At 34.8% G+C, this 12,257-nt stretch overlaps 1 protein-coding gene and 1 pseudogene across 1 annotated transcript; both read left to right on the top strand.

Moving 5' to 3' along the window:
* Positions 1–311: 311 nt before the first annotated feature.
* On the top strand, positions 312–4,425 carry LOC113771802 (trans-resveratrol di-O-methyltransferase-like). Its single transcript, XM_027316361.1, has 4 exons — positions 312–354; positions 2,702–2,708; positions 2,853–3,621; positions 3,970–4,425. Exons 1-4 carry the CDS (start codon positions 312–314, stop codon positions 4,282–4,284), a joined length of 1,134 nt encoding a protein of 377 aa, XP_027172162.1. The 3' UTR covers positions 4,285–4,425.
* A 50-nt stretch (positions 4,426–4,475) lies between these two features.
* Positions 4,476–6,374, top strand: LOC113771801 (annotated as a pseudogene).
* Positions 6,375–12,257: the final 5,883 nt, after the last annotated feature.

Genomic DNA, 12,257 nt, shown 5'->3' with positions numbered 1-12,257 from the left:
AAGCCAGCCTCGTTCTTGATGCGTCTAGCAACGTGAGAGATTCATTTGGATTCCTATTATTTGGACATTATATAGAAAAAAAAAGGAGAAATCGTTCAAAATGCCCTTTACATTTGTTAAATGAATTTTTTTGCTACTCACTTTTAAAATGTTAAATTTTCCTCCTTCATAGATTCAAATGAATAAAATTTGATGCCAACCCAAGTTTTTGACCACTTTTTAGTCTGAAATCACCATGTAGTTATCCACCATTCTACTGGTGGGGCTTTATTTGTCTCTTGTTCTGGTTTGGTTTATTTGACGGTCTGGCAATGGTGTCTGGCAATGGTGATGCTGATTGTGGTCCTGCTGCTGGTTGAGTGGTACTAATCTCTTATTCAAGTGAGTTGATACAGATATCAAGTCAAATTTGGATCAGTAACAAGTTAAATTTGCTCAAGTGAATGTTAAATTAAAGTAGCATCACATTGATTTACTTGCGTAATTTGATGAATTATGACTAATTGAAAGGAACTGGATATGAGGCCATTATTGCATTAAGTTTTGTTTATGCTATTTTTAATTCTTAATTTCTAATAAGATGTTGAATTTACGGTAAAAAATCAATCTTTGGACAAGTTTTCTAGCCAATTTTGGATGAGTTGCAACTCATTGAAATGGAGTTGAGGTAGGCTGTAGATGGTTGTGACAAAGGTTAATTGAAATTTGTCAAATTTAATGCGTTTTTAGTTGATCTCATTGTGTAATGTTTTTTTTTTTTTTTCATTTTTTTACATATATATATATATATATATATATTTCTCACTAAGCTCATTTTGATAGGACGTTGTTTGTTGACTTTGTTAAGTTTATTCACAGAAATTATTGCTACGTTATTTATTTTAGCCTCGTGACCTGCGTTATAAATTCCAATTTCTACTAAACTTGCATTTGAAACCATTCCAGAGTGGAAAAAAAAACAAAAAAAAAATTTGTTAATGTAATCCGCTTCATAAACTCTCTTTTCCTCGGTGTGTGATTTATCTTCGTAAGCAGATATTAACATGGCCTGCCAATTCATTGCTCTTCCAATCAAGAAAACAGCAGCACTTTTTTTTTTTTTTTAGTCTATTGTCTCAACTGGATTTTATCCATTCAGACTTCTTCATAAAAGCAAATTAGCTTCCTGATAATGAAATGTAAAGGGTTATCTGCAGACACCAATATCCAGACATTTGCAAGTAATGTTGGGAACAAAACCAAAAGTGACAAAACATAATTAAAGATCTCTTTTTTTTTTTTTACACCAAAGAAATGTGTATATTTTAAATCTGTGGCGTGATAATTCCTTTTTAAAATGTAAGAAGCCCAATGTTCCTATAATAGAGGAACCCTGGGAAAGTATTGCCAAGCAGTGGTAGGTTTTGTAGGCCAAAATGGTGCAATGTAAGTCCAAATGACAGACTATTTGCACCACAACAAATTTAGCAGCAAAAGTCGTGAAACAAACTTTAGCCCATTCTGGCGTTCAAAATAATATGACGGACAAAAGTTTAAATTCTTCAAATATCCAAAACCAAATTTTTTACAAATTTATATTTTTTTTCTTGTGAGGATTTTGGTTCCTCTAACGCTTGTATAAACTTCCTTTCTCCTTTCATACAATTAGGAGGAAAGCTATCCAAAATTACATGCATCAAGAATGTCTGTCAGAAAAAAACTGTTGAATTCCACCTCTCATCAAATTCTAGTATTTGGTATTGATTAACAATAGCTAGTATTAATTTCAAATTCATCAGAGTTGTAAATCTATCATAAAAGGAAGAAAACATGGCTCAAAGTTCCAATTAAGAAACTGATCCCTAATTTAAGGATGGGAAGAAATGCAGTTTTAGGCTTCAATGTTTAGTATCTGTGCAGTTTTAATTCATTCAATTTTGACAACGGCTAACTTTGAACACCAAGAATAACTCACGTGATGATATGTGACTAATAAATTAACCAAGAAACAATAAAAAGAAAATTTAATTTAACAAACACGTGTCTAATTCCATCAATAATTTAAAAAATTCATCAATTATCTTCAATCTATTTCAAATTGAAAATATTGGAGACCATATTTGTTTTTATTGAAATTTTTTTAGGAACTAAGTTGCCTCAAGTGTCAAATATTGGAGACCGGATTTATTTGCGTCGAAACATTAGGAGCTAAAATTAGACAGGTGCCCAACATTACCAACTAAAACTGTATTTCTTTCTTTGAGGACAAGAAGCTAAGATTCTTACGCATTGCAAATTTGCAATAGGTCAGATTGTTGTGAATAGCAATTATGCCCAAGAATGATGACACACCAATGTAAGCTTCCACTCAATCATGACTCAAAAGTTGTCACTGTTTAAATTTCTTTTTCTTCGTCTTCCAAACAAGAAAGCACCGGCAGTAGCGTGAATTGTACAATTTTCTCAAGTGATAATACACGTCGACACAAAGAACAATTAATTAATTTGTACTGATTATACACTTGAATTTAAGCAAGTCTCTAGAAACACTGAATTATTGCACCAAGTAGGACACTAGAGTAACCCATATACTCGTATATGAATTGGTCAAGAAAATGAAACTGATATAATTGCCCACAAGCTTTTCCTTGTTGACAACAATCAGCTGCCTTTGGATCCTTGTTTCTGAGTTGATTTCATTGTTTATTGATTTTTCTAACAGGGTTGTTGTCAGATTATTAGAAGAAATCATTGCAATGTTATTCATGTGACTCCCATTCCCCGCCTATAAAATGCCAGTTCTACTTGTAATTTCCACAACCAAAAAAAAAAAAATTCCTACAATTTTTTTTTTAAATAAATGGATTGGCTAGAAATCTTGGTGATCATGGTGGTGAGTTTTTTCAAGCTCAAGCTCACATTTGGAACCATATATTCAACTTCATAAATTCCATGTCCCTCAAATGCGCAATTCAATTAGGCATTCCAGACATTATTCACAAACATGGTCAGCCGATGACCCTTGATCAATTGATCGATGCTCTTCCCATCAAGAATGCAAAAGCCCCTTTCATTTATCGTCTCATGCGGATTTTGATCCACTCAGGCTTCTTCATTGAAGCAAAGATACCTGGAACTGAGAATGATAATCAAAAGGGCTATCTGCTTACTTCTGCTTCTGAGCTTCTTTTAAAGACTAACCCTTTCAGCGTTACGCTGTTTTTACTGGCCATGCTCGATCCCATCTTGACTGATCCATGGCACCATTTCAGCCAGTGGTTTCAGAACAGTGATGAATCCCCATTTTATACTTGCCATGGGAGGCCACTTTGGGAGCTTGCAGGCCATGAGCCGCGGCTTAATCAATTCTTTAACGAAGCAATGGCTAGCGATGCCCGGCTGGTTAGTAGCCTGCTGATCAAAGATTATAAGCATGTTTTTGAGGGTTTGAATTCCTTGGTGGATGTTGGAGGTGGAACTGGAACTTTTGCTGAAGCAATTGCCGATGCTTTCCCTCGCCTGAAATGCACTGTGCTTGATCTTCCTCATGTTGTTAATGGCCTGGAAAGTAGTAAGAACTTAGCCTATGTCGGAGGAGACATGTTTGAAGCCATTCCTTCTGCAGATACAGTTTTATTGAAGGTATGAAATCGATGTTGCTTGTTTTTTAGTCGACAAATTTTTTTAGGAGTTTTATTAGATTTTAATACTTATTGCCTGAGTTCATAAAATTAAAATTCACCAATTATAAGAAGTGTCAACTTCAAAGGTAGGATTGAGTAGTGGAAATTGAGTCCATGCTTAATTTAAGAACTGAATCATGAAGATGGGGAAAAAAAAAGGAACAATTTTTAAACGTCAAATTGATGGCATGTATTTGGTACCATAAGAAAATAGTTTGATTTTGTTTCTGACGCAAAAGCTTTAGATGGGGTGTTATGCTTCAGACAAAATTTTTCTTTCATTGTGATACAATTTGCAATCAAGCAGTGGATATTGCACGATTGGAGCGACGAGGAGTGTGTACAAATACTTAGGAAATGTAAAGAAGCAATTCCTAGCAAGGAAAAAGGAGGCAAGGTGATAATTATTGACATCTTACTCAAAAGCCAGCAGAAAGGGGATGATGATCATGAGGCGATTGAAACCCAACTGCTCTTTGATATGCTGATGATGGTTCTACTCAAAGGAAGAGAAAGAAATGAGAAAGATTGGGCTAAACTTTTCTTTGAGGCAGGCTTCAATGACTATAAGATAACTGCAGCATTGGGCTTGAGATCTATCATTGAGGTTTATTATTATTAATTAACAAAGTTTCTTGTTAACATTGTTTGTGCTAAAGATCTAGTGATGAATCTTTAGTCAGGGTATTCGGAGTAAGTTTTATTAAACATGTTATATAAGTTTGCTGCCAGGAAGGTAGTTGAATTTTAGTGACCAAATATGTCAAAATGTGGGAAAAGAATCGAAATATTTGTACTTCAAACTTTACTGGGATGCGTCCAAATCCCAGCCTGGAATTCACAGCAAGCACATTATGTACAAACGTTATGGAGTTGAGGTAGCCACGGACAATAATTGTTTCCAACATTGTTGAAGTGGATGCATTGATTCCACTTTAAATTCAGTGATTACAATTGAATGTACATTGAAGAAAGAAAGGATAAACATGAGAGGGGCAAAAAACTGAGAAAGATTTTCAGTTCTTAACTTGCCTAAATTGTACAACACTTTTTGAACAAAATGTGATTCAGTGTAAATTATTTAATCAATTTTGAAATGCCGACATATATAGTAATGTTCATGTAAATCCGTGTATATTTGTGATTTCAAAGTTATGTGACTTGCTTTTGGCTGCACATTATCAAAATCTGCCTTGCTGAGAAAATATTTCCCATTCATCATTTGGGACGGTGGCACCTGACGACCGTCCCAGCCCATTCTCCATAAATACACCTTTCTGGATCTTGCAAATATATTAGATTTGGATTTGGGTAGAAATGGTGATGCTAATGAGCTACTTCAAGCTCAAGCTCACATATGGAATCACATATTCAACTTCATAAACTCCATGCCTCTCAAATGTGCAATTCAACTCGGCATACCAGACATTATACACAAGCATTGTAAGCCAATGACCCTGGATGAACTCACCAATGCTCTTCCAATTGGCAATGCAAAAGCCCCTTTGTCTATCGTCTGATGAGGATTCTAATCCACTGAGACTTCTTCATCGAGGCAAAAATTAGTCAGCATGATGAAGAGGAAGGTTTTATGCTCACTTCTTCTTCTAAACTTCTATTAAAAGATGAGCCTCTTAGCGTGACACCATTTTTATTATCCATGCTTGATCCTACCTTGATGGATCCATGGTACCACCAGAGCTAGTGGTTCCAAAATAACAGTGATGTGAATCCCTTCAAGACTTGTCACGGCAAGGTAGCGTGGGAGCTTGCAGGCCAGGATCAGAAGCTTAATAATTTTTTTAATGAAGGAATGGCTAGCGATTCTAGGCTAGTTGGCAGTATTCTGATCAGGGATTGCAAGGATGTTTTTTCAGGGTTGAATTCTTTGGTGGATGTTGGAGGTGGAACCGGAACTTTGGGGAACTTTGGCTAAGGAAATTGCTGATGCTTTTCCTGACTTGAACTGTATTGTTCTCGATCTTACTCATGTGGTTGATGGCTAGGTAGCGAACAACAAGAATTTAGCCTTTGTTGGAGGAGATATGTTTGTAGCTATTCCTCCTGCAGATGCTGTTATAATGAAGGTAAGTCCACCTTTCCAAGAAGATGCAACAGATCCATATTCACCTTTTTGTTGTTGTTAAAGGCATTCTTAGTACTGATTCTAAACACATCTATATATGCTGCTGATTCATTACGACCATGTCTATATTACAGTAAAGCATTGGATCAGTCATGGAAGTTTATTCACAAATAGGGCACTAGCAAATCTTTGTCTTGGGGGGGGGGGGGGGAAGGCTTCTGTACCTGTTTTCAATTTCAATTCTCTTTAATAACTTTAACATGGTGTTCTTGACTAATTTGAATTCTTTGTGATATGAATGCTAATTTAAACAGTGGATATTGCACGATTGGAATGATGAGGAATGTATACAAAAACTTAAGAAGTGTAAAGAAGCAATTTCTAGCAAGCAAAATGGAGGGAAGGCGATAATCATAGACATGGTACTGAATGACCAGCAAAAGGGAGCTGATGATGATGAGGCAATTGAAACTCAACTTTTCTTTGATATGCTGATGATGGTCCTTGTCACAGGGAAACAAAGAAATGAAAAAGAATGGGCAGAACTCTTTTCAGAGGCAGGATTCAATGACTATAAGATAACTTCAGTACTGGGCTTGAGATCCCTTATTGAGGTTTATTATTAGGAGTTGTGGATAGTTTCTTTGGACTGTTTTTGTTAGACGTGTATGAAGTCAACTCGTTTATCTTTTCTTCTTTTACGTACAAATATCAAAAAAGAATTGTAATCTTTTATGGCATTTTCTTTTCGTTTTCAATAAATCAATAAAAAAAATTTTTTGGAGGTGGAATAGCTATGCAAGAATTTTCTGCAGAGCAATTCTGTAGGGCGGGCCTGTAAGTTTCATGCTCAACAGCTCCTAGGACGATCTTGAGTATTTATTTATTTCATGGCCCGTCCAAGGGAATGTATTTGAGGAATCATTCGTATAACCCAAGGAGACAGCCTATAGGGCAGAAAACTTAGACCCAACAATTAGCCCATTGTGCGTAGGGATGTAAATGAGTTTAATCAAAATGAACACTCTAGTGTTTAAACTGGTTTAATTATTTTAATGAATTAAAAATTTTATTTAATTTTGATTTGTTTATTTGTCCAATCGAACTTGAACGAGTTTTTATCGAATTTGAATGCTATCGAATATCAAATGCTATTCAAGTTTGAATTGATTAGTTGGCGAATCTAATTAGAGCGAACTCTTAAATTCAGTTCAAGTATCGAATAGATTAATTCATCTATCAACTCTAATCGTGCGGTTTCAATTTCTGAATTCCTCATCAAAACCTTAATTTTTTTTCTTTTTTGATTGTTTTATACAACTTATCAAAATATAACTATGCAGTAATTTCTTTTCACCTTCACACGATAAGGCAAGAATTTCAAGAGTAAGGTATTATAAATTCTATATGCATGTTCAATTATCAAAATGAAAAAGCTTTTACACAACTCAATAATGAAATTACAGCATGTTTGACCTTTTTGTTACTTTTTCCTTTCACTTTTTTTTTTTCGAATAAGCAAAGAAATAGCACATAAACAAAACTTTTTACACAACCCAATCAATTCAGAAATTGGAAGGGGGGAAAAATCAATAGAGTAGCTGGACAAATACCCAAAGTTGTAGGTGCAACCAAACATGTTGATGTTCAAGATTGTACTGATTGAAAATGTAGGACAGTGATAAAAAGTATAACAGTAATTTCAAAATTGCCACCATTGATGTTCAAAAATGCATTTTATTTTATGAACATTACATCCAAAAATTATAATGGCAATTTCTTTCCCAAAATCTCTTCCTCAAAATGCAATTCAAACAACCTCTTAATTTTCTACAAAGGAAAGCTTTTAGAGCTCAAGCAAACATCACTCGCACTAGTATCACCTAACCAGTATTGCAGCTTCCCTTCATCCAATATGAAAACATCACGTGTAGGAGCTCATGTCAAACTCTTACCATATATTCAAGGTAAATTTTTACTTTAAAAAGAGATGGACAATCGTTTCTAGTTGGATTACTCTCACTATATTTATATATTTTGCTTTTAACACCTGGAGACTTGATGATGTACGAGTAGTTTTCTAAGTTCACGGGCCAAAGTTGAAGATTTATAAATTCAGTTTTTTATTTCATAGATAGATATACGTAACCAGGATTGAAACTCATGGTTTGCTCGTAATCTTTATTCCTTGTTGCTAACAGTCAAATGTGCCTACATGTCGGTTATACTCCGTTCCACTTTGCGTATTGTGCATGAAAACTGAAGATGAATAGAATAGGGTGTCACTAACTATTGACTAGTGAAGCTTTGAAAAAAAAACAGAAATAAAGAAAAGGAGAGCTCTTTCTGTAAATGAATTAATTTCTGAAGATCCATGCCACACTTTCTTGCCTAACTCGGCCCGCCCCAATGCTGAATCGGTCAAATCCGTGGATCGGCCATGAAGCCGAGTCGATTTAGCAATTGGATCAGAGTTGTAAATGATTCGTTTCGAACCATTTGACTCGAATAGTCGAACCTATGACCCATTAAATCTGGTAGTTTTTGATGAATCCAATTGGTTTTGAAAATTTTTCTAAAATTACCTTTTTACTTATTTTTTAAATTTGACCAACCACACCAACATTGGCATTGTCGTCTTTTTGACAATTAGATGAGAAGAATTGAAAAGAAATTTGGGAATTAGGGTTTCTTTCTTTCTTTGACACTTAGATTTATCATTTATATTTGTGTATAATATCAACATGAATTCATGAACTAAAGAACACGTATAGGTATAGCTTGTATGTATAAATTATGAAATATAAATATGTTATGACTTGTTAATATTTAAGAATTTTTTTACTTATATTATAATTTATATGTTTATTTAATTATATTATATATTTTTTTATTATATAGTGTGACCCGTCGTTAAATCACTAATCTGCCAACCCATTGCTCCCATCGAGTTGATGCCCGGTCGATTTTAATAACTATGCCTAAAACCACTTGTTAGTGTCTCCACCCAGACTGCAAAATCTGCATGCCTATTTGCCCAAATCGAAAAATTCAAATTTAATGCATTTGGGCCCAAATTAATTAATAATTTATTTTTACCCCAAACTGTAAAACTTATGCTAATATTTGCAATAACATTTTTTCAATGGAAAAAGCCCTCAAGTACACATAAGAACACCGATACTATACACAAGAGATGCAAATAAAATCAACTTGGAAAACATTCAAAATGCAATCCCGGGCCCGAAGCTATCTGCAACAAATCAGTATCTTAGCACTTCATTAGGCAAATCCTATCTCAGTTTGCGTTCTAACTACTAGATTGGCTTAATCCAGCCGTATAAAGTTGAATCTTTCAAACCACCTGTTAGAATTCCAGATTTTTTCTTTTTGTTTAGAATTCTAGAAGTTGTTTTTAACGTCATCCCAATATAATCTAGCGATCACAACAAAAAATTACTTGAGTAATACAATATCATCTTTTGCATACAGCTTATAGGCTTTAGCCTTCTACTATTTTATGTGAGAGGCCACATTAAACAAAATTTCCTTGACGAGTCAAAATTAGAGAATCGACCTTTCGCGAGCCCATTCAAAATTAAAAAGCATCCCGACACTAATTTGAGATTTTCTTAAAAAAAATTTCCAGACCACCATTGTAGTGAACAAGGAAGATGATAACATTTTGTTGGATTATCATTTCTGTAAATGCTTGTAACATGGAAGAGGTCTGCCATCAAGAATAAGGCAAAACAAATGCTACCCCGTCGATCCTCGGAAAGCTAGTCAAGCCCCCATAACCATTTGTTTCAACTTTTATGTCACCATCAATGGGGCTGCTTCAATCTATTTAGGGTCCGTTTGGTTGGACTGAAAATATTTTCCTAGAGAAAATATTTTCCATCGAAGTCATTTTCCTGGAAAATCACTTCCTTTCCCATAATTTTCCAGTGTTTGGTTATTAAGTGAAAATATTTTCCAAATTCCTTTTTTCATAATTTTCCGGTGTTTGGTTTGTCAATGAAAATATTTTTTGATATGTTTGTTAATATATTGCAAATATTTTTCTACTCTCAAAACATTCATTTCATTACAAGTTAATTTTAGTTTCTATCCATTATAATCATATTATCATTTCTATAAAATATTTATTCATATACAGCTTCCTAAATTATGTGTAAGGATCTAAAACTTAAATTTCCTTTGAGATCTCTATATGTGAATCTCAAGGATGAACATGGTCACCAACATTCTCTTCACAGGAACCTGAGCAACAACTCTTTTCGACCGTCACAAGCTCCAGCATGGTTCTCAACCTTTAAGTCACTAACCACTTTGTGAGTATTAATCACTATGGAATCAATACTAAGAACTCCTTTCTTTTTCTTATTAAAATTTCTGGAATGGTGATCAGGGCTTTGGAAAATGGTCCACTCCAGGGACAAGTACCCTAGCAACTTTTTAGTTTACCTCAGATCCAAATAGTACAAGTTTAAAAATAAGCAATCTCGAAGAAAGAAAGCATTTGGATGCTACCTGGAGAAGTGAAAGAACTTATTTTGATAGCATTAACTTTTAACAAGATTCTGAGGAGAAACGCATTCAATGATACATTGGATATGGGTAATAACATTAGCCAACAACTGCAACTTGTCGATTGCAGAATAATGATATATCTTCAGTAGTACTCAGTTCCGGATACAGCAAGACATTACTGTGAGTGATACAATTTAAAAAACTTTCACTGATATACATAAAATACCACACGTTGCCAATTCTCTTTCCTGACCAAACTGCTGAATATTTTCTCTTTACTCCAGCTTGATGGCGAATCCAGTATGCACAAGTTCAATCGCAAGCACATCTTACTGTCAGCCACAGAAACGATCTGCAACAAATTGTTCAACCAGCCCCAAGTGCTGTACCGTCTTCTCCAAAACCCAAAACTTAGGAAGCTGTGCAATTTTCTCTCCAAATCAACCTTTATTTATGCTGTATAAACTAGAATACATAAATAATGTCACAAATTGTGCAGCCAGGTCATCAACCAACTTGATATTTGGTATCTGGTGACGAAAGATAATTATCATCTTCTTTAAGGACCAACTTAAGCAACAAGCCAAGCAGAATACCACAAAACATGCAGTCATTTACGACACAAAATTGAAGAAAGAATAATTCGTCTTTGATGTAAGCAGATGATCAACTTAAGTAACAAGCCAAGGAGAATACCTCAGTATAACCATTACCAATACCCACACCTTTTGAATCAGAAAATAATCATAACTGAAACCTTTATCCTAGGAATTTACATCAATACACAGCTTGCAGCAACACCAACACCGCTATTGCCAACATTATGCAGTTAGGTCTGCAACATTGATTCTAACAACTATGTCTTCTTTTGACAACTATGGTTCCAGACAGAAAAAATAGAGCACTCTCCAAAGGTCAGTTTCCACCAAGAGAAAATTGCTTAGTGTCTTTAAATAGTCACAATCAACATCTTGTTCATCTGATCATACTACAAGCAATAACCACTAATTACAACAAAAACAAGAATGTAAGCTTAATGAAACAGTCCAAGCTCCCATGTCCATTGTGCAGCTTCGTAAAAATCATTAAAGGACATTGCTCTAAACAAACTAGTATACAACACTAGAAGACCAGCAAATGCCAACAATTGAAATCTACAAGAAGCTTAGGAGGACAAAATGATAATCCATCAACAACAGTAACAAACATATTCAATTACAACTTCCTCAATAGTCCATATCCTAAAGAAGAAACTCTGCTCCAAATGAACAAACTGAATGCCTAAGTCAAGCAACTCTCCACCCTAAATCTTTAAAGATAGTCAGAATTGCAAGTTCAAGTTCCCAATAGATAAAAGCCAGTGAAATTAATAATCAGATTCCTAGAATCATAAAACCCCCAAAATTCAGCAGCCAAATTAATTCATTAGCATCAATCAAATCAAATGTAACCCTAATCAGGTAAGAACAAACTAAAACGAAAGCAACCCACAAAAATTCATTCAAATCCAACTTCAAGAATCTACACCAGTAATTCTAGATTTTAAATCTTATTCGGGTCAGTCCCATGATTTTAAATCTTATTCGGGTCAGTCCCATGATTTTAAATTTTATTCGGGTCAGTCCCATAATTTTAAATTTTATTCGGGTCAGTCCCATGATTTTAAATTTTATTCGGGTCAGTCCCATGATATTTTTATGCGGGTCAGTCCCATGATGTTTTTATTCGGGTCAGTCCCATGATTTAATTTTTGTTCAGGCCAGTCCCATGATTTAATTCGGGTCAGTCCCATGATTTTAAATTCCTGTTCGGGTCAGTCCCGTTTTAAATTTTTGTTCGGGTCAATCCCGTTTTAAATTTCTTGTTCGGGTCAGTCCCGCTTCAAATTCCTGTTCGGGTCATTCCCGTTTTAAATTCATGTTCGGGTCGGTCCCGTCTTAAATTCCTGTCCGTCGGAACCATTTTGTGGTCGA

The sequence above is a fragment of the Coffea eugenioides genome, chromosome 5, assembly GCF_003713205.1.
Source record: "Coffea eugenioides isolate CCC68of chromosome 5, Ceug_1.0, whole genome shotgun sequence".
Classification (NCBI taxonomy): domain Eukaryota; kingdom Viridiplantae; phylum Streptophyta; class Magnoliopsida; order Gentianales; family Rubiaceae; genus Coffea; species Coffea eugenioides.
Note: the sequence above shows the minus strand (reverse complement) of the source record. Positions and strands in the feature narration are given on the sequence as shown.

What these genes read in the sequence shown, in the direction of transcription:
- LOC113771802 (XM_027316361.1), top strand. Translation starts at nt 312, where the DNA reads ATGGTGTCTGGCAATGGTGATGCTGATTGTGGTCCTGCTGCTG. An exon ending in CAGATACAGTTTTATTGAAG is followed by an intron (nt 3,622 to 3,969) that starts GTATGAAATCGA and finishes GCAATCAAGCAG; the next exon opens with TGGATATTGCACGATTGGAG.